This window comes from Canis lupus, chromosome 5 (assembly GCF_011100685.1).
Source record: "Canis lupus familiaris isolate Mischka breed German Shepherd chromosome 5, alternate assembly UU_Cfam_GSD_1.0, whole genome shotgun sequence".
NCBI classification, from domain to species: domain Eukaryota; kingdom Metazoa; phylum Chordata; class Mammalia; order Carnivora; family Canidae; genus Canis; species Canis lupus.
Window position 1 is genome coordinate 34,343,375 of NC_049226.1, and position 19,752 is coordinate 34,363,126.

The window sequence follows — 19,752 nt, forward strand, 5'->3', positions numbered from 1 at the left end:
GAGAAAATCTCCTGCAAGACTTTGCCTGATTAATTATAAACCTGACAGTTAAGGGTCAAGAGACCCGAGGAGGCCCCCCCCGGGGTCACCCAGGAAACCAAGGGCGGGGCAAGGCCAGGCCAGTTCTGATTGGACACCAACACCGGCCAGGGGAACGCACCGCGGGCGAGCCCGGGAGCCTGAAAACGTCCCGGGAGCAAACCCGGAGGCTGGAAAGAGCCCGCGTGTGGGCTGGGCAGGCCGCAGAGCCGGGTCGAGTTCCGGTTCCTCTGCCTCGGTATAGGCGCGATCCTCCCTGCGCCGGCTTCTCCAGCAGCTGGAGCAGGACAGTGAAGCCTCGAGCCTTGCAAGTCTCGGGGAAGCGACTCTTGACCGGGCCTGCAGTTCAAACAAACCCGCCACAACCATCCGGGATGACTCGTGCCGGGGCCCCACGCGGCTCCCGGTCGTGGACCCGGGAAGGCCTCCCGTGCGGCGCAGGCGGCTGGGAGCAGGTGGGGCGTCACCCGCCCGCACACACCGGCGCCCGCAGGTGGGAGGACCCCGCGGCGCGCTCCCCGGCGGGCCCCAGCCCAGCCCCCGGCGCGCGTCTCTTGGAGAATCTTCCTTTGGCCCATCTTCACCTTCCCCTGCACGTAATTTCCAGAATCTCAGGCTAGCCGGGGCTTCGCGATCCACCGGGCGCTTTCAAGTGTATCACCCCCGTGCTGTTCCACGGTTGGAGGCTGGCGGGAATGGGAGGGAACCCGGGGCGTCGGCCTGCGGGAGGTGAGGAAGGGTGGGGACCCAGGGCCGGCGAGCCGCGCGCCTCTGCTGCAGGCGGCGCTGCCCTGGGCGGGCCCCGCGGCCGGATTCCCGCGCGGGGCGGGGCGGGGCGGGGCGGGGCGGCCCCGCCCCTGGCTCCGCCTCCGCCCGGTCCCGGCACACCTGGCCCCAGGTAGCCGGCGCCCGCCGCCTCTCCCGGGCGGTCAGGGCGGGTGGGCGGCGCTGCCGGGGGCGGGGTGGGGAGCGGGGGGCTCGGCTCCGAGGGCGCGCGGGCGGGAGCCATGGAGCCGGGCGCGGGGGCCGCGGAGGGAGAGGGGCCGCCCGCGCCCCGGCCCCGCCGCCGCCGCTCCCTGCGTCGCCTGCTCGGCCGCTTCCTGCTGGCGCTGGGCAGCCGCTCCCGCCCGGGGGCCTCGCCGTCCCGGCCGCGGCCCCAGCCAGGCCCCCGCGACGGCGACGGCGACGGCGACGGCGACGGCGAGGGGGGCTTCGCCTGCGCCCCGGACCCCGCCCCGGCCGCGCGCGGGAGCCCCGGGGAGGAGCGCCCGCCCGGCGCCCAGCCCCAGCCCCAGCCCCAGCCGCAGCCCCAGCCGCAGCCGCAGCCGCAGCCGCAGCCGCAGCCCCCGGCCGGCGACGGCGCGCGGCCCCCGGGCGCGCAGGGCTTGAAGAACCACGGCAACACCTGTTTCATGAACGCCGTGGTGCAGTGTCTCAGCAACACCGACCTGCTGGCCGAGTTCCTGGCGCTGGGGCGCTACCGGGCGGCGCCGGGCCGCGCCGAGGTCACCGAGCAGCTGGCGGCGCTGGTGCGCGCGCTCTGGACGCGCGAGTACACGCCCCAACTTTCCGCCGAGTTCAAGGTAGGCAGCGCGCCCGCCTCCCTGCTCCCGGCCGCTCCGCCGCCCCCCGCCCCCCGCCCCCCGCCCCCCGCCGCAGCGCGCGCCCCTCGGGCAAGGTGGCCCAGGGCTGCGGCTCGCTCAGAGGTAACTTGCGGTGCTACCGCTTGCAGACGTCTTCTCTATGCATTTCCCCCAGGGGTGTGTGTGTGTTTGGAGGAGCGGGTTCGATTGAGTGCACTGAGCATTTGTGCATTCAACAAACGTTTGTTGAAGTACTGAAGGCCCTCGGGTCCCGGCGGCGTTCTACTGCCTCGGACCGACACTTCCCAGTCTGGAGGGGTGCGGTGTGGAGAGCCTGACTCTCAGGCCAGGGCCTCGGAGGAAGGAGGGGATGCTCGCGTAGAGATCCCAATGAGTAGGACGCAGCCGGACCAAGGTCTAGGGGTGACCCAGGTAGAGGGAAGAGCCAGCACAGGCGCCAGGGGCCGGCCTGCAGGCACAGAAGGAAAACCAGTGGTGGGAGCCCAGGGAGGGTAGCGGTGGGGCGTGGCTGACGTTGGTCAGATCATGCAAGGTCTAAGAAGCAGTAGTAAGGAGTTTGGGTTTTATTCTAAACCTAGTGGGAGCTGAGATCCATGGACCAGGTACTGTGCTGAGTGCCACTGAGTTCCCCCGGGTGATGGGAGGAGGCAGTGGGGGTGCTATCTTGGAGATGGCATCCTTTAGTGCACTTACATCGCCCACCACGCCTGGGTTTGAGGTTGCATTCACTGGCCCCCCAGAATCAGGGTCTACTTACACTACACTGTAGGGTCATGAGGCCTTGGGAGTTATGTATGTCACATCACCCAGGGTTAAGCAGCACGCTTGGGATCCCAGTTGGATTACAGAGTTCCTGATAATTGATGCACATGACTTGCTTCCTGCTGAAAAAACCACAGCTCTGGGCAGCCAGCTGAAGCTCCCCATAGATGAGCGATTGTTCTTGGGGGAGGGGAACCTGTCAGTGTTCATTCCACAGGCATCACCGCTCTTGAGTTTCAGCCTGAAAAAGCAGTCCCTGCCATGTGACCCGCAGCGTGCCAGCCTCCCCTGTCCGCTCTCCCACTTCCACTACCCGAAGCAGTGCTCTGCAGGAGTCAGTGGGTCAAATGGGTGTCATCAGTATCCCCTTTGGGCAACATTCGCTTTCTTAATAATGAAGCAGTACAGTAGTTCTCTCCCCCCTTATGCTTGGGGGGGGGTACGTCCCAAGCCCCCCAGTGGGTGCCTGAAACCAGAGGTAGTACCAAGCCCTACATAATCACTATATTTCTTTCTATACATACTTACCTACAATAAAGCTTAATTTATAGTTAGGTCAAGTTAAGACACGGACTGCAATAACTCATCACAGAAAAGAACACTTATAACAATATACAGTAATAAAAGTTACGGGAATGGGTGTCTCTCTCTGTAAATACTGTATACAGTACTCACCCTTCTTGCAAGGATGCGAGGTCATCACGTCTGTGATGAGGTGAAGCAAGGGATGTAGGCATTGTCACGGGGTTGGTCTTCTGACCTAAGTCGGGAGGATCATGTGCTTCCCTATGAGGCTGACTGACCAGCAGTAACCGAAACAACAGAAATCTTAGGATGGCAGGGACCACCGTAGGGTGTAGTGGTTAAGAGCAGGGTCTCTGGAGCTTTGTGACCTCGAGCAGGTTACCAAATCCCGCTGTGCCTCCACTTTCCTCATCTGTGAAATGGGACCATAATGGTACCTACCTTATTATCAGGTCGTTGGGAGGATTCAATGAGTTCTGTCTCTGTACAGACTAAGAACAGTGCCAGACCTCCAGGAAGCTTTTGTCATTTCTCTTGTTTCTCACCTACGGAGACCTGGAGGAGGGAGAGAGGTAATGTGTGTATACCTTAACTCTTGCCAGGTACATTCTCATGCGGTTCCTGCTACGGTGGGAGAGACAGGAGCAGCTTGAAAAAAATCCTCCAAATAAGTAACTGCTCTCCGTGACTCATTGGGATTTCCTATCTCATCTCTTGCTCTCAAATCCCCAAGGCCTGGAAGCTCCTTGAAAGCGGGGGGGGGGGGGGGGGGGGGGGGGGGGCGGGGCTGGAGGATAGTCATTTGTTAATTGTTAATGAGGGTGATGTAATCTGAGGTTTCCTGGGACTTTTGGGGCAGCCAGGCTTGGAGGGAGCAGAGGATGCCAGGATCTGGGCTTTTAATAAACCCTGCTGATTGATATCTAGGTAGGCTCCCCTTATTATCCAGGTGAGGAAACATCCCTTCACCCGACAGATAGTCCCGACACTATGCCAGGCACTTGGAATGCATGAGAAGCGTTGAGTACAAACCCCCATGGGGCTGCTTTCTAGGAGTTCCCAGTCTAGCGGGAGAGGTGGATGTTAATGAAATGATAGCACAGGCATGTGGTCAGAGCTGGTGACAAGAACTGGAAAATAAAAATATACAGGGTGCTTATGGCAGTTCTGGCAGGAGGATATGATCGATGGCGGGACATGGGACGGGGTGTCCCAGGAGAAGTAGCGGTCAGGAGAGGTCAACAGGAGAGGTCAGCTAAGGACAGGGGAGGATGGGGATGTGCATTCTCTGGCAGGTGGAGCTGAGGGGCCTTCTGTGAGTGGGGCAGGATAAATGCAAGATTAAGTAAATTAACGGAAGGGGCACCTGGGTGGCTCAGTCGGTTAAGCCTCTGTCTTCGGCTCAGGTCATGATCCCGGGGTCCTGGGATCGACCCAATGGGAAGCCTGCTTCTCCCTCTCATGGAGTACCCCACCTCCTCCCACTCATGCTGTCACACTTGCTCGCTCTCAAATAAATAAACATCTTTAAAAAATAATAAATTAAATAATGCAAAAATAAATAAATAAATAATGGGAGCCTCTGTCCCCGGGGAGAGGAGCTGAAGAATTGGTTGGGGATAAGCTGCAGAAGGTTTTCAGGAAGGAGTTGGGTCTTGAGGAGGGATTGCTAGCTTCAGGCCAAGGAAGAGGGGAATAGAGGAGGGACCAGCATGCTGGAGTGAGTTACCCCAACCCCAGCCATGCAAATGGGATGGCTTTGCGGTGTCCTCTTTGCTGACCTCCCAGACACCCAGCATGCAGACAGTAGGACCGTCCTCTTTTAACAACACATGAGTAAATACATCCTAACAAATCCCACCAATGGTATTATCTATGACACGTGGACATGTTGCTTTTCTAACGATGTCATTAAATATGTGCATAGGAAAAAAAACTCGGGAGGTGCTAAAAATATAAAGAAATGATTTGGAACTCCACCCTCCAGAGACAACCTTCGTAAACATCGCCGTGTTTCAGAGCATCTACATTACTGGAAATTCTAGTTTTATATCCTGCTTTTTTTTTCATGCGAATATTGTCCTAAGGCTTTCTCCTGGCCATTATAACATTCTGTAGAACTCAATTTTAAATGATTTTGTAATATTTCATTACATGAACCAGTCCCTGCAGAGATATTTACTGTGCAGGTTTCCAGTTATCACACTGTCTTGAAAATTCTTGAGTCCAAATCATTGTCCTTGGCTCTGACCATTTCCTAAATTTGCTCCCTCGAAGGGGACTTACATGGTCAAAGCAAAGATGTGACTATTATATTTTTATTTTTTTTTCTTTTTAAATCAGTGTTATTGGGGTATAACTCAGGTACAGTGCAGTGCACCCATTTTAAAAAATTGAGCTATTCCTGACATGCAACGCTGTGTAAGTTTAAGCTATACAGTGAATTGTTGATACATTTATGCTGCAGGATGATTGCCTTGGTTAGCATTACCTAACATCCTTATGGAACATCACTTGGTAATCATTTTTTTCCAGTGTTGGGAACAGTTAAAGGCTAATCTCAGCAAGTGTAATGTTTCAACTTACTGAACAAAAGAAATAGCATCTCATTTTTCTTTGGTTTCTTTGGTTAAGAGCTTCTTGACTAGTCGTGAGACTGCTCCTGGATTTGCGTGTCCATGTTGACTGTCCCTTCGGCCTGGGTCTCAATACTCCTTTTTCTGTTTTCTGTTAGTTCCTCAAGCCTTAAACTCGCCACAGATACTCTCTGCAAACTCACTCCTTCCCATCCCCAATCCTAGAAGTTGTAGATTTATTTACGTCATACTTTTTGATAAAGATTCTGTGTTATGTATTTCTAAGTTTTCCCATGGCTATGTTAAGGATTTCAGCCATCTGGAGTTTATCTTAGCTTATGTACTTAGGCATCACTTGTAGACCTACAATTTTAGACATACAGTATGCCTTACGTGATGCACTAGAGGCATTGCCTTTTACGAGCAGGGATTCTTCTTCATCGCTCTTATATTTTGGAAGTTCTGGACGAAACAGTAAGACACGAAATGGAAATGGGATAAAAAAAGAAAGATTGAACAGAAAGGAAATGGCTAGATGAGTCTAGAAATCCATATTGTAGCATGATGGCGGTCACTAACGAGATCAGAAACCAGACAGAAAATCAAAAGTGATAACCATTTGGAGTGTGCGAAAATTAGATTTCATTCCCGAAAAGCACCGGAAATATGAAATAACTAGGAATCATTGTGTAAGAGGTGTGTTAAAAATGATCAGTGTTGAGAGAGAGAAAGGCACGCACACATGCAGAGCGAGCTATGTCAGGCTGCAGTGTAGAAGTAGCAAATATTTCTGTCCATTTCTCCCAAGGGAGGATTTCACTTTAATACAGCTCTGGCCACATTTTCTTTTTTTCTTTTTTCTTTTTTTATTTATTTTTTATTTTTTTTTCTTTTCTTTTTTCTTTTTTTAAAAGATTTTATTTATTTATTCATGAGAGACACAGAGAGAGGCAGAGACACAGGCAGAGGGAGAAGCAGGCTCCATGCAGGGAGCCCGATGTGGGACTCGATCCTGGGACTCCAGGATCACTCCCTGGGCCGAAGGCAGGCACTAAACCGCTAAGCCACCCAGGGATCCCCTGGCCACATTTTCATAGACTTTCTGTGTGAGTGTCTTCTGCAGGAACCAGTAGGTCAAGTTTTTTTCCTTTTTTTAATTTTAATTTTTTTTTAAATTTTTTTTATTTATTTATGATAGGCACACAGTGAGAGAGAGAGAGGCAGAGACACAGGCAGAGGGAGAAGCAGGCTCCATGCACCGGGAGCCCGATGTGGGATTCGATCCCGGGTCTCCAGGATCGCGCCCTGGGCCAAAGGCAGGCGCCAAACCGCTGCGCCACCCAGGGATCCCTTAATTTTAATTTTTTAAAGGAATTTATTTATCTACTTGACACAGAGAAAGAGAGAGCACAAGCAGGAAGTGGAAGAGGGGGGAAGCAGGCTCCCTGCAGAGCAGGGGCTCTATCCCAGGACCCCGGGATCATGACCTGAGCTGAAGGCAGACACCCAACAGACTGAGTCACCCAGGTGCCCCTAGGTCAAGTTATTTCGAAAAAAAAACCCGAACTCTAAAATACCTGCCAGAGACCATTCTAAGCTGAAAAATACTAAAGAACAAAATTCAGTGTAATAAAATTTGCAGTGTACAAATGAAAAAAAAAAAAAAAAAAAGACCACTTGTCCCATCCTCTTATAATAACCATTGGTTAATATTTTGCCATGTATTTCTGGTCTTTTCTAGCTATAGATATATATCAAATAATCTCAAATACATATTTTTGCACTTTTCAAAAAAATGATAGGATCATTTATTTGCTTCTCATTTCCTCAAGCATAATTTTTCAGGCCATCTGAGTGTGCCATAAGTGTTCCCCAGGAAACCAGTACGTAGCAGTATCTTTGCTTGTAGTTCTCATTTCCTGTTGCTAGATCCCCCAAAGTGGAATTACTGTTTCTCTAGAAGGACTTTTCCAAGGGCCTAGCTTGTCTACTTCTTGAAATCCTCACATTCTTTCTGGAAAGGTTGTATGGCTTTAGTACCAGGCTAAGAGGAAGAGTGTCCATCTTAAAGGACTCACATGATGAGCAAAAGGGGGATGGATTTCTCACCAAAGGAAGAGGACATCAAGGTGTAGAGTGTGGAGTTGGCAAGATATGTTGGGGGCACCTGAGTGGCTCAATTAGCTTTGAAATATGTGGGAGGGCAGTGAAAAATATGGGCGGGGCCAGACCAGAGCAGGGTGGATTGTTCGCTGGTGAGTTAGGGGAGGTTTGAGTTGAGGCATGATGTTCTCCAATGGGCTGTGGGCTGGCACAGGGAAAGTCCCAGGGCTGGGCTCCTTTGCCAGGAGGTGCTGTCTTCTGGGTTCTCAGCAATTAGGACTCTGGCGGGAATGGGTTTCTACTGAAGGGACACAGAGACAGATTGGGAACCAGCTTCCAGAACGCTTGGTGCTGACCGATGTGGGTTCAAGAGAGACTCTGAAGGTGCCTGGGGGGCTCAGTCGGTGAAGCATCTGCCTTCGGCTCAGGTCATGATCCTGGGGTCCTGGGATCGAGCCCTGTGTTGGGTTCCCTGCTCAGTGGGGAGCCTGCTTCTCCCTCTCCCTCTGCCCCTCCCCCTGCTTGTGCTCCCTTGCTGTCTTTCTCTCTCAAAATAATAATTTTTGTTTAAGAGAGAGAATCTGAAAAAGGACACTGATGTTAAGAGGAAGAGCTGGTTTTAGAGAATTTGAGTTGGAGGTGGCTGCTCCCCCGGGGAAGGAATGTTGGTACTAAGAATAGAGATAGTGGGATACTGAGGGTGGCTAGGCGATGGGTGGCCAGGTAGGATGCACTGCATAATGCCCAGTTAAATTTGAATTTCAGATAAACAACAAATAACTTCTTTAGCGTAAATATATTACAAGTATTGCATGGGACGTACTTAAACTAAAAGCGATCGCTGCTTGCCTGAAATTCAAACTTAATTGAACACCGTGCATTTTTGCTTGCTAAATCTGCCAGCCCTGGGGCACCTGGGTGGCTCAGTGGTTGAGCATCTGCCTTCAGCTCAGGTTGTGATCCCGGAGTCCTAGGATCAAGTTCCCCATTGGGCTCCCTGCAGAGAGCCTGCTTCTCTCTCTGCCTGTGTCTCTGCCTCTCTGTGTCTCTCATGAGTAAATACATAAATTAATAAAATATTTTTAAAAATCAATCAATCAATCAATCAATCTGGCAGCCGTACCTGGAGGTCAAAGGACAAAGAAGCCTGGAGGAAGAATACCACAAAGGATCCACCAGTGAGCCATAAACTAGTATGATTGGAATAAAGACTCAGAGCCAGTATTTCAGCTAATTCAATCTTGAATTTTGCTTTGTCATATCCCAAAGTTTCCTTTAAATCCCAGTGGAAGGATTAGAGGAAGAAAAAGCAAAAAGCCCAGGCTATTTGATTTGACTGGCGGTGGTGAGGATCATGTGGGTCCATAGCTCAGACTGCTCCATTTGGTGGGAGCCAAGGGCAGCCCTGCGTGAGGTGGGGCTTGCTGCCTGACTGCATCTAAGGGGGGTGGTGGCAAAGAACCAGAATGTACTCTGTGCACCTGCACGTGTGCATACATGGGCAGTGGGGATTTGCTTAATCTCAGATCCTCATGCTAGCACGTGCATTAAAAAAAACAAATCAAACTCTTCTGGGGCACCTGGGTGGCTTAGCATTTGAACATGTGCCTTTGGCTCAGGGCATGATCCCGGGGTCCTGGGATCGAGTCCTGCATTGGGCTCCCTGCAGGGAGCCTGCTTCTCCCTCTGCCTGTGTCTCTGCCTCTCTCTCTCTCTGTCTCTCATGAATAAATAAACAAAATCTTCAAAAAAAAAAATGTTTCCTGGAAAGATGCTTGAGAAAATGCCGAGTGGCCTCCCTCTGGGGCTGGGCACCCAGAGATGGGGGCTGGGTGGAGGGAAGACTTTTCATGACCATCTTTTTTTTATGTCTTGAATTCTTTAAATGTCCATATGTCTATATGTCACCCTTTGGAATAAACCTTAAAACAAAACAAAACAAAACAACCTGGAATATGCATCCCTGTAGGAGATGACAAAGCTGTGGCATGATTTCTCAGGAGGGCCGAGGGAGCTTAGTGGGCATCAGGCCTCCTGTGCGTTCTGTTCAGTGTTGTAACTCCAGCCCCTACAGTAGTATCTGGCACGTGGTCCGCCCTGAACAAATGTTTACGAACGAACGGGGCGCAGGACTGGCTCAGGCATCGTGGGATCTAACCACAGAAGTTTGATTTCACATCTGCTGGGAGGAGGCAGTTAAGGGAGCCGCGTGCATGTTAGGACAGCCCACTTCGGGGGGGGGGACTGGGAGTGGATGAGTCACCCAGGGAGAGAGTAGGAGAGTGGGGCAGGATGCTTTCATGGGTGGCAGTGGTGGGAACTGAGTGCCCAGTGGGAGCAAACACCCTCGCAATCAACAGACAAGATCATCCACATATTCAGCCCAGATGGCCTGTGGGGTTTCCAAGGACAGGACCTATATCAGCAATCTTTCCAGTGGGGGGATGCAGGGAGAAATTGCCTTCCATACAGAACACCAGGATAGGATTTGGGGACATTGCCCCCAAAGAGCAGGCTTCAGCCCAGAAAGTTCTCACCTCAAGGCTGGTTCCACGTTGTCAGCCCCGATCAGGGCCCACTAGTGACCCCTGGCAGGCTTGGTGCTTACAGGCCCTGACTTGGTTCTTCAAGGGACTCTACTGACCATCTGGTTTTCTACTTTCTTTGCAGAACGCTGTGTCCAAGTATGGCTCCCAGTTCCAAGGCAATGCCCAGCACGATGCCCTGGAGTTCCTGCTCTGGTTGCTGGATCGTGTGCATGAGGACTTGGAGGGCTCCTCCCGAGGACCAGGGGCTGAGAAGGTGGGGCACTCGAACACCACGTCGTGTTTGGCTTGCTTTCTTTTTTTTCCCCCTTGAATATTTACTTGATATGGGGTCCTGCTAGAGTTATCACCTCCATTGCATATATGAGTAAACCAAGGATCAGAGAGGTCGAGGAACCTTCCCAAAGCAACACAGCTAAAGAAGGGACAGAACCAGGGTTCAAGTACAAGGGGGTCTGGCTTGAAACACTGTTTTCTTATTTTAACAAGAACTATCACAGTTGCCCCTAAAGCACATAAATGAAACAAAGAAAAAAAAAATCACCACAACGGAACCTGGGAGGACCAGAAAAGTTACAGTGTTTTGTGGGATGGTGTTTCTGGGTTGTGGGACTATGGGCGGTTCTTCTTTTAAACACAGCGATCTGGGATCCCTGGGTGGCGCAGTGGTTTGGCGCCTGCCTTTGGCCCAGGGCGCGATCCTGGAGACCCAGGATCGAATCCCACATCGGGCTCCCGGTGCATGGAGCCTGCTTCTCCCTCTGCCTGTGTCTCTGCCTCTCTCTCTCTCTCTCTGTGACTATCATAAAAAATAAATAAATAAATAAATAAATAAATAAATACATACATACATACATACATAAATAAATAAAAAATCTTTAAAAAAAAAAAAAATAAACACAGCGATCTTATCCTTCTCAGATCTTTTTAGTTGAAAGTGACTGAAATTTAACTTGATCCAATTTCAGGAAAGAGCATTTATTGGCTTTTATAACCTTAATCCAAGGCTTGCACCAGCTTCAGGTAAGGCTGGACCCAAGGACTCAGATGATGTCACCACCACGTCTTTGGCTCTTTATTTCTTGTTGGCTTCATTCTCCAATCGGCTCTGCCTCCATGGTGGCCAGAGGAGCCTCTGCAGTGTTCACTTAGTCTTCCTTTTTTTTTTTTTTTTTTTTCAGAGAGGGAGAGAGAGAATCTTCTTCTTTTTTTTTTTTTTTTTTTTTTACTTTTATTTATTTATTCATGAGAGACACAGAGAGAGAAGGAGGGAGACCGATGTGGGACTCAATCCCAGGATCTGAGCCAAAGGCAGATGCTCAACCACTGGGCCACCTAGGCATCCTGAGAGAGAGAGGATCTTAAGCAGGTTCCATGCCCATTGTGGAGCCCAGTGTGGGCCCAGCTCGATCTCATGGCCCTGACATCATGACCTGATCTGAAATCAAGAGTTGGACACTTAACTGACTGAGCCACTCAGGTGCCCCAGCACTCACATAGTCTTTAGAGCATCTGGGCTGGGTCGCTTCCCCAGAGATGAGTGCTTGAGCAGAAAAATATGTCCACCACCCTGTGTATTCTATAATCTCATAGTGAACCCATTTTGAAATCAGAATGACATATTTTTTAAAAGATACCATGTATTGAATATTCATTATGTGCCATGCATCTCACTTGATGCTTTTCAGGGCTGGCTTCACTGCTGACACGTAAGAGATGTTTCATAGACTCTTGAGCAGTTGGACAGGTCCCATCGCTCTCCTGCTCTGATGTTCTCACGGATGGCTCACGTTTTGTAGTTAAGGAAGAATTGGGTTAGGCAAATTGCCCAAGGTCATCCAGCTAATACTTGGGTGAAATGGAATGGAACCTGAGTCGATGTCAAAGCAGGGCTGGATCCCTTTCCTTCTCACCCTGCTGGGGTGAGAGGAGACGAGCAGATCGAGGGTGCCCCGTTCCCTGGCCGCACAGGAAAAGACTTGTCCTGTGTGTTCGCCTCCTCCCCATCCCTGGCTGTGCCAGGCTGCACTTCCTACCTGGAAAGTCGCTTCCTAGACAGCCTTTCAATCCTTCCTCTGCTGTCGTCTGGTGGCAGGAAGGGGTATTGGGCTTATGGGCCAGGGAAGGTCACAGAGAGGTTAAGTGACTTGCCCCAAGTCACACAGCCAGTCTGTGGGAGAGCCAGGATCCACATCTAGGGAGCGTGACCCTAGAGCAGGGTTCTCTCAGACTGCATGTTTCACATCTGTGGCCGGATAGCAAGCACATCTTTGCTGTGGAGGCTGTCCTGTGCCACGGGGCCTTTGCAGTGTCCATCTACCCACAGGATGCTGGTGACATGCCAATAATTCTTTTTACTGAGTTGAGGACCCACATCAAAGCAGCCCTAGATGGTCTTCGAATCTCTAATGCATCCTCCTAGATAGATGTTCTCCACACCAAAGCCAGAGGTATCTTTTGAGAAAGGACAAAAGGTCATGTCTCCCTCCTTCTTAAATGTCTCTGGTGGCTTCCTGTTGTACTTAGAACAAAATCCAGGCTTCTGACTGGACCCGCCAGCCGCTCAGACTGACTTCAGGCCCCTCTGCCCCTTACTCCTTGTTCTGGGCCACGCCAGTCGCTCTCTGGTCCTTTCCCTAAGACGCTCTGATCACCCAGGCAGGAAGAGAGAGTGGCCATTGACCAAAGAGAGGAGCTTGCCCAGCTCTTAGCTTGACCTGATTGAGACCAGAAAAGATCTATTTCTCTGTCTGGGGTGGAAGCGGCTTCTGGAATTTGCTGTCATAAAATTGGGCTGCCCGTGGAGGCCTGGCTGGGAAGGCTCGATGGTAAAGTGGGAGCTGGCAGGAAACCTCATCCTCCCTTTCTGAGAAGGGACTGTCCTCTGTAACTGAACAATTTTTTCCTTTTTTTTTTTTTTTTTTTTTAAAGATTTTATTTATTTATTTGAGAGAGAGAGAGCGCGAGAGCACTAGAGACAGCAAGCACAGGTCGGGGGTAGAGGCAGAGGGAGAAGAAGACTCTCTGCTGAGTAGGGAGCCTGATGCAGGGCTCGATCCCAGGACTCCGGGTCATGACCTGAACCAAAGGCAGACATTTCACCGTCTGAGCCACCCAGGCGCCCCAGTTTTTTTCTTTTTGAGGTTATTTCTGTTTCAAAACATGGGAAGGCCATACAGCTAGGTGTTTTTTGAAACCAGAATAGAAAACATAAGGACCACGTTTCTTCTCTATCCCTGGAATGATTCTCCAATGTTTTCATCCAGTGAAAAGGACATATTTTTACCATCCTATAGATGCTCTCACAGAGGCCATCTTTTGGGAAATGCCTCTGTTGCAGAATTAAGAACAGGAGGGGGCTGCAGAGAGGACCAGAAAACTATATATATGAGGCACCTGCTCTGTGCAATCCAGGACACACAATTTTTTTTTCTTTTAATGGTGGCTTTGTGAAATGGATGTTATAGTCCTGCTCCTTTTAGAAGTGAAATGAGGCCCAGAGAGATGCTCAGGGCCACTTGGCTAGCAGACTGGAGCCGGCCTGGTCTGACCTCCTAGTCCACGCTCTGCAAATGACCCTGCTGCCTCTGAGACCAGCCTCACTCCACATTTTCTCCTTCTGTACCCCCTTCCGGGTGACCCTGCCTCTCCGCCTGCCCCCACCCCCACCTCTCCGAGCCACGTTACCACCTTGATGCAGAAGCACCTGTATCTTTGTGAGGTCTTTGGCTGCAAGTGAACAGCAACCAGTTGCAGCTGACTTGTAAGGGGATCAGAGGGGAGACGAGAACCCAGCTTGGACCCAGAGAGAATCAGACAGCTCTGGATGCGCCTGTCACAGTGGCAGAAGCTGCTGGGCTCTGGCCCGGGCACCCTGCTGCAATCACTGTTTCAGGCTTTGGTCACTCTGCTCACGATTCACATGCAGGGCAGGAACATGTCATCCAGCTTGCTTGGGTCACGAGCCTGTCCCTTGCTAAGGGTGGGTGGGACATCTAATTAAAGAGCCCTACCTCTCTGTGGACTGGGCTCAGTGTCCCAGAAGGGGCACCAGGACTAAGGACCCGGGCTCAGTGTCCCAGAAAGGGCATCCGCCCTCCACAGCCACAAATCACCCAGCGTGATCTCTGCATCCAGGGTTCATCCCCTTCCAGCTCCCCATCACCTTACACAGTGTGCCCTTCCCTGACCCACTTCTCCCTTCCAGTTTCCCTCATCCGCTGATGGAACAGGCATTCTCCAGCCACCAGATGGGAGCTTCAGGTTGCTCCCACCTGTCTTCTCCCCTTTTCTTTGTCTGCTGCCCCACCAAGTGCTCAGGTATGAGCTGTGGACACAGGGCATCTTGAGTCCATCTCTCTTTTTCTTTCTTTTTTTTTTTTTTTTTAAAGGTTTTATTTATTTGAGAGAGGGAGTGAGTGAGAGAGAGCACGAGGAGGGGCAGGGAGAGGGAGAAGCAGACTCCCCGCTGAGCAGGGAGCCCAACACGGGGCCCCATCCAGGCACCCTAAGATCATGACCCGACTGGAAGGCAGACGCTTCACCCACTGAGCCACCCAAGCGCCCCCCTCCTTTTCGTTTTTGTAGCTCCTGCTCCAGTTTGCCCCGTTGTACCCCAGGCCTCCTGATCTGTGTCCTTAACTCCAGATGGATCCTGGAGGCTATTTCTTTTCTTTTTCTTTTTTTTTAAATTTTTTTAATTGGAGTTCAATTTGCCAACATATAGCATAACACCCAGTGCTCATCCCATCAAGTGCCTCCCTCAGTGCCCGTCACCCAGTCACCCCAACCCCCTGCCCACTTCCCTTTCCACTACCCCTTCTTCATTTCCCAGAGTTAGGTGTCTCTGGAGGCTATTTCTTAATCTTGCTTCTGGGCTGTTTACTGAACTGAGTAGTCTCCTTAAGGACATTGAAGGCCCCACTCAGCGCGGCAACCAGACTCGCCCAGCAGCCCTATCTACCACTACCCTTCTTACCTCCCCTGTGCTGGTCAAATTGAGCTTCGCAAAGCCATGGGGGCAAATAAGAATGTTCTGTTATGAGCATTTGCCCTAATATTTTATAACGGAAAATTTCATGCATGTGGAAACATTGAATTAATTATACAGAGAACCACCTAGACTCTACATTTTACTAAAATTGCTTTCTCTTGTATCTGTCCATCTATATACTTATCACTCTCTCCATGTTTTTCCTCCTCTTGCTGTTTCTTGATGCATTTTATTTTATTTTAACATTTTTATTTATTTGAAAAAGAGTGAGCAAGAGAAGGAGCTGGGGAGGAAGGAGAGGAAGAAGCAGGCTCCCTGCAGGGAGCCCGATGCAGGGCTCTATCCCAGGACCCTGAGATCACCATCTGAGTCCCCACTGAGCCACCCAGGCACTCCTCAATGCATTTTGGTGCACGTCACCCCACACACTACACATGCATTCCTTTCTCCCGACTCTTTGAATATTTTAAGCCACCAGTTTGTGGGAATTTGCTAATGTGGGGTGAAGGAGGCTTATTCTCGATTCTAAGGGGTGAAGCCTGGTTTGCCTGGGGCTCCTGTGAAGAGTGGCTCCCGGGGAGATGCAGGTGGGGCGGGTTGGCAGGTGGAAGATGGGAGATGTGGCATGGATGTGTTCGGAGCCAAGGCAGCGTGCCTGGGGGAAGGTACAGGAGGCGTGGACACGCGGGGCCCAGCAGGATAGAGATGCGAATGGGACAGTCAGGGCAGAGGTCACAGCCGAGGTGGCCGAGTAGGGGAGCGTTCCCAGGCTTCACCTCTGCTCCTCAGCACATCCTCTGGGGGAACTGGGGAGGTCTAGAGACTGAAGGGGCTGCGTATTGTGGCAAAGCCAACAGGAGATCCAGGTCCTGCAGAGTCCCGGCCCCAGGAGGGGTGGCGTGGGCCTGGGGGGCCAGGGCTCAGTGGTCCAGAGATGGTGGAGTGACAGGTGCCTCATCTTGCTTTCTCCCCTCATTTCTTTGCAGCTTCAGCCCGAAGCCAACAAAACCCCTGAGAACCTCCCGTCCCCACCAGCTCAGCTTTCTCTAGGCCAAAGCTTTGTGCAGAGCCACTTTCAAGCACAGTACAGGTAAGAATATAGGTAAGAGTGGGATGTGCTTAGAATGGATTGCCCAGGCTTGTGTGCCGATACCTGGTCTCCCGGTTGCCACGTGGCCCCAGGATTACAAGACAACAGAAGCTCTAGTCCCTTCTCCTTCCCATTACAAACCCCAGTTCACCACTCATTCCAGTCATCCCTGGCCCTCAGTATTTCTTTTCTTTTCTTTTCTTTTCTTTTCTTTTCTTTTCTTTTCTTTTCTTTTCTTTTCTTTTCTTTTCTTTTCTTTTCTTTCTTTTTTAAAGATTTTATTTATTTATTCATGAGAGACAGAGAGAGGCAGAGACACAGGAAGAGGGCGAAGCAGGCTCCATGCAGGGAGCCCAATGCAGGACTCCATCCCAGGACCCTGGGATCACGCCCTGAGCCAAAGGCAGACACTCAACCACTGAGTCAGCCAGGTGTCTCTGGCCCTCAGTATTTCTTCTGTCCCTTCTTACTGGTCCCCAGGTCTCCCATCTCCCCTTGGAGGGGGTTCTACAGAGTGGGAATGTGAAGGTGAGGGCTTCACCAGCAGGCAATCATTGAGAAGCTGACGAGATCCTTCCTGTTCCTATAGCCAGAGAGCCTGGCTTGCCAAGTTATTTTGAGTTCAAGATGTCCTAGTAGCAGGGGGGATGTTAAAAAAATAAACATATATAAATATATATACGGTGTTGGACTTCAGAGATGTTCTTTTTGGGATTTTACATCTATGACAGTTCAGAGATTCATATAGGGCAGCCTATTTCCAAGTACTGTGATGGTTCAGTGAAAGCACTGATTGCAGGGAGCGGGTTACAGGGCGAGAAACCTCCCTGGCTTCTTGGAGGAGGTGTGCCTTTTGATTGGCTCTGAAGGATGATTAGGATTCAATGGGGAGGGGAGGAAGCATCTCCAACAAGAGTGGAAAATGCTCAGACGTGGGGATGAGCACAAGAATGAGGGATTTAGGGGAAGCCATTGGCTACAGAGAACTTCCTCTTGGTGACATGCTACCCTTGGTCACTTAGCATATTGGGTGATTAAAAACTCTTCCAAATGAGTCTAGGTTGTATTGTTGTATATGAAGGAGGGCCCATTTCTCTCCTCCGGTGGCACATGCGAGTGAACCTCGGCCTCCTGGCCGCTGCCCTTTTCTAGCCGTGAAAGCTACCTGCAGGGCATCGGTGTCATGTTTATCTGCAGATGCCCGGAGTGGAGGCTGCTTGAAACAAAAATGACAGGAAAAGAAGAAAGGAGAAGGAACATCTAGAAGGAGGGAAACGGGGAGTACAGGCCAGAGTAGGTGAGATTGCAAGGGAGGGGCTCAAGAATTGCCACCGGGTACTGCTCATTGGTGTCTTTGTACGACCACTCCGTTTATTTCTCAGCTCACTCCATTCTCTATACCCACTTCCGTTCTGGTGGATACACACTCTCTTTCTTCCCTTCTTTGAAAAAAAAATTTTTAAAGGTTTATTTATTCATGAGAGAGACACAGAGAGAGGCAGAGACACAGGCAGAGGGAGAAGCAGGCTCCCTGCGGGGAGCCTGATGCGGGACTCGATCCCAGGACCCCGGGGTCACAGCCTGAGCCAGAGGCAGATGCCCAACCACTGAGCCACCTGGGTGCCCCTCTTCTTTCAAATATTTGAGCATCTGCTCCTGTGCTTGGTCCACGGGGTGCAGCGAGGAGCATCACTCCTTGCCCACGCACGAGAAACACCAACCAAATACTTCCCTGTGCTCTCTAGATACTTAATTCTGGATAGGTCCCAGATATTTACTGTTTAATCCTCTACAGGCCACTTCCCTTCTCGAAGATGTGAACAAGGCTGAGCTCACATTCTCCTGGGGGGCGGTGTTTGGTGACACACACGTCAAGGGCAGCTCGCTGGGGTGATAAGACACGGCTCGGGGTGTGGGGAGTGTTAGATAAGGTGGTCTGGGGAGGCTGCTTTTTAGAGGGAGACATTTGAGCTGAGAACCGAGTGACAAGGAGTCAGCTATCTGGGGACAGGGTCATCCAAGCAGAGAAACCTGCAGAGGCAAAGGACCTGGGGTTAGAATAATGTTGGCACATCAAAGGACAGAAAGGCCAAGGTAGCTGCCAGGTAGGGAAGGGGTGGGAGGTACGAATGGAGCGGTGGACAGGGACCTGGTAGGGGCAGGGGTCCTGTCCAGGTGTGGGTTGTTGTCTGAAGGGCAAAGGAAGCCACTGCAAAATTTGAAGCCAGGTGTGGTCTCGTTTTCAATTTCAGAGATGACACTGGTGATTTGCGGGGGTGGGGAGGTAAAGAGAGGCAGGAGCGGTAGCTGCAGCAGCTGAGGGACCGTGGGAGAGTGGTGGCACCTGGGATCTAGTTGTGGCAGGGCAGGCAGTGAGTTTAAGGGTGCCATGTGGAGGCATCAAGGGAAAGCTGAGAATCTAGAGTGACCCCTGTGTGTTTATAGGGTTATGTAGCTGGCAGGTGCTTTGAGGTGTAGGTTACTGGGGTGAAAGAAAAAAACTCCTATTTTCTTTTACACTACTCTCTCCTACCCTGCTTACATACCTGCCCAGGGTCAGGTGTGTGGGCGCTGGGTGCTGCCCCCACACCATGCCAGTCTGCAACTCTCTGCGAGCATCAACCCAGCATCCTCCAGTGTAACTCCATTCCTTTTTAAAAAAATATTTATACATTTGCTTTTGACAGAGAGAGAGAGTGTGTGAGTGAGAGCACAAGCAGGGGGAGTGGGCAGAGGGAGAGGGAGAAGTAGACTCGCTGAGCAGGGAGCCCCACATGGGGCTCTATCCCAGGACCCTGGATCATGACCTGAGCTCACGGCAGACGCCTAACCCACTGAGCCACCCACATGTCCCTGTCACTCCATTCTGACACTGTTTACCTGGACACAGCGTCAGGCCCCACAGCTCAGTCGCACCAGACTGCTCCCCCACCACACACCCCTCCCTCAAGTCCCACACCGACACCTGTGCCTCTCACCGACACCTGTGCCTCCCACTGGCGGGCTACAGACCTGAGGGTCCCACCGGGCCCTCCACAGCTTCCACAGTTGCTAGAGCTGCTCGCAGAACGCAGGAAAGCCCTTTGCTAGAGGAGCTGTTGGTTATAAAAGGCAGCAGCTCAGAACAGCGGGGTGGGACCCATGGGCTGGGCCAGTGCGTCGGAGGGGCGCAGGGCTCCCGCACCTCCCTGGGCGCCCTGCCTTCTCTCCCTGCCAGGCTCCCCGGGCGCCCCGCGCCCCACTTTCTCGCCCCGCCCTCTCCCTCGGGCACCCTGTCCCCTCTTTGGGCATCCCACCTTCTTTCCCCAGGTGCTCCCCCCCAGGCGCCCAGCTCCCTCTCAGGGCACCCCGCCTTCTCTCCCCACCCTTTCTGGGTGCCCCGCCCTCTCCCCCTACCCTCTCTCTAGGTGCCCCGCCCTCCCCACCTTGTCTTGGGGCGCCCCGCCCCACTGCGTTCCCCGCCCCCTCTCCGGGCGCCCCGCCCTCCCAGCCACTCCCCCTGTTCCCGCCTGGA

General features: G+C 51.8%; 1 protein-coding gene across 1 annotated transcript in view; it reads left to right on the forward strand.

Moving 5' to 3' along the window:
• Positions 1-1,046: 1,046 nt before the first annotated feature.
• USP43 (ubiquitin specific peptidase 43) overlaps positions 1,047-19,752 on the forward strand; it is a 50,593-nt gene continuing 31,887 nt past the window's right edge. The window contains exons 1-4 of the mRNA XM_038538801.1: positions 1,047-1,316; positions 1,371-1,622; positions 10,280-10,411; positions 16,135-16,238. Of these exons, the coding sequence (XP_038394729.1) occupies positions 1,047-1,316; positions 1,371-1,622; positions 10,280-10,411; positions 16,135-16,238 (758 nt within the window). The remainder of the gene's footprint in view (positions 1,317-1,370; positions 1,623-10,279; positions 10,412-16,134; positions 16,239-19,752) is intronic.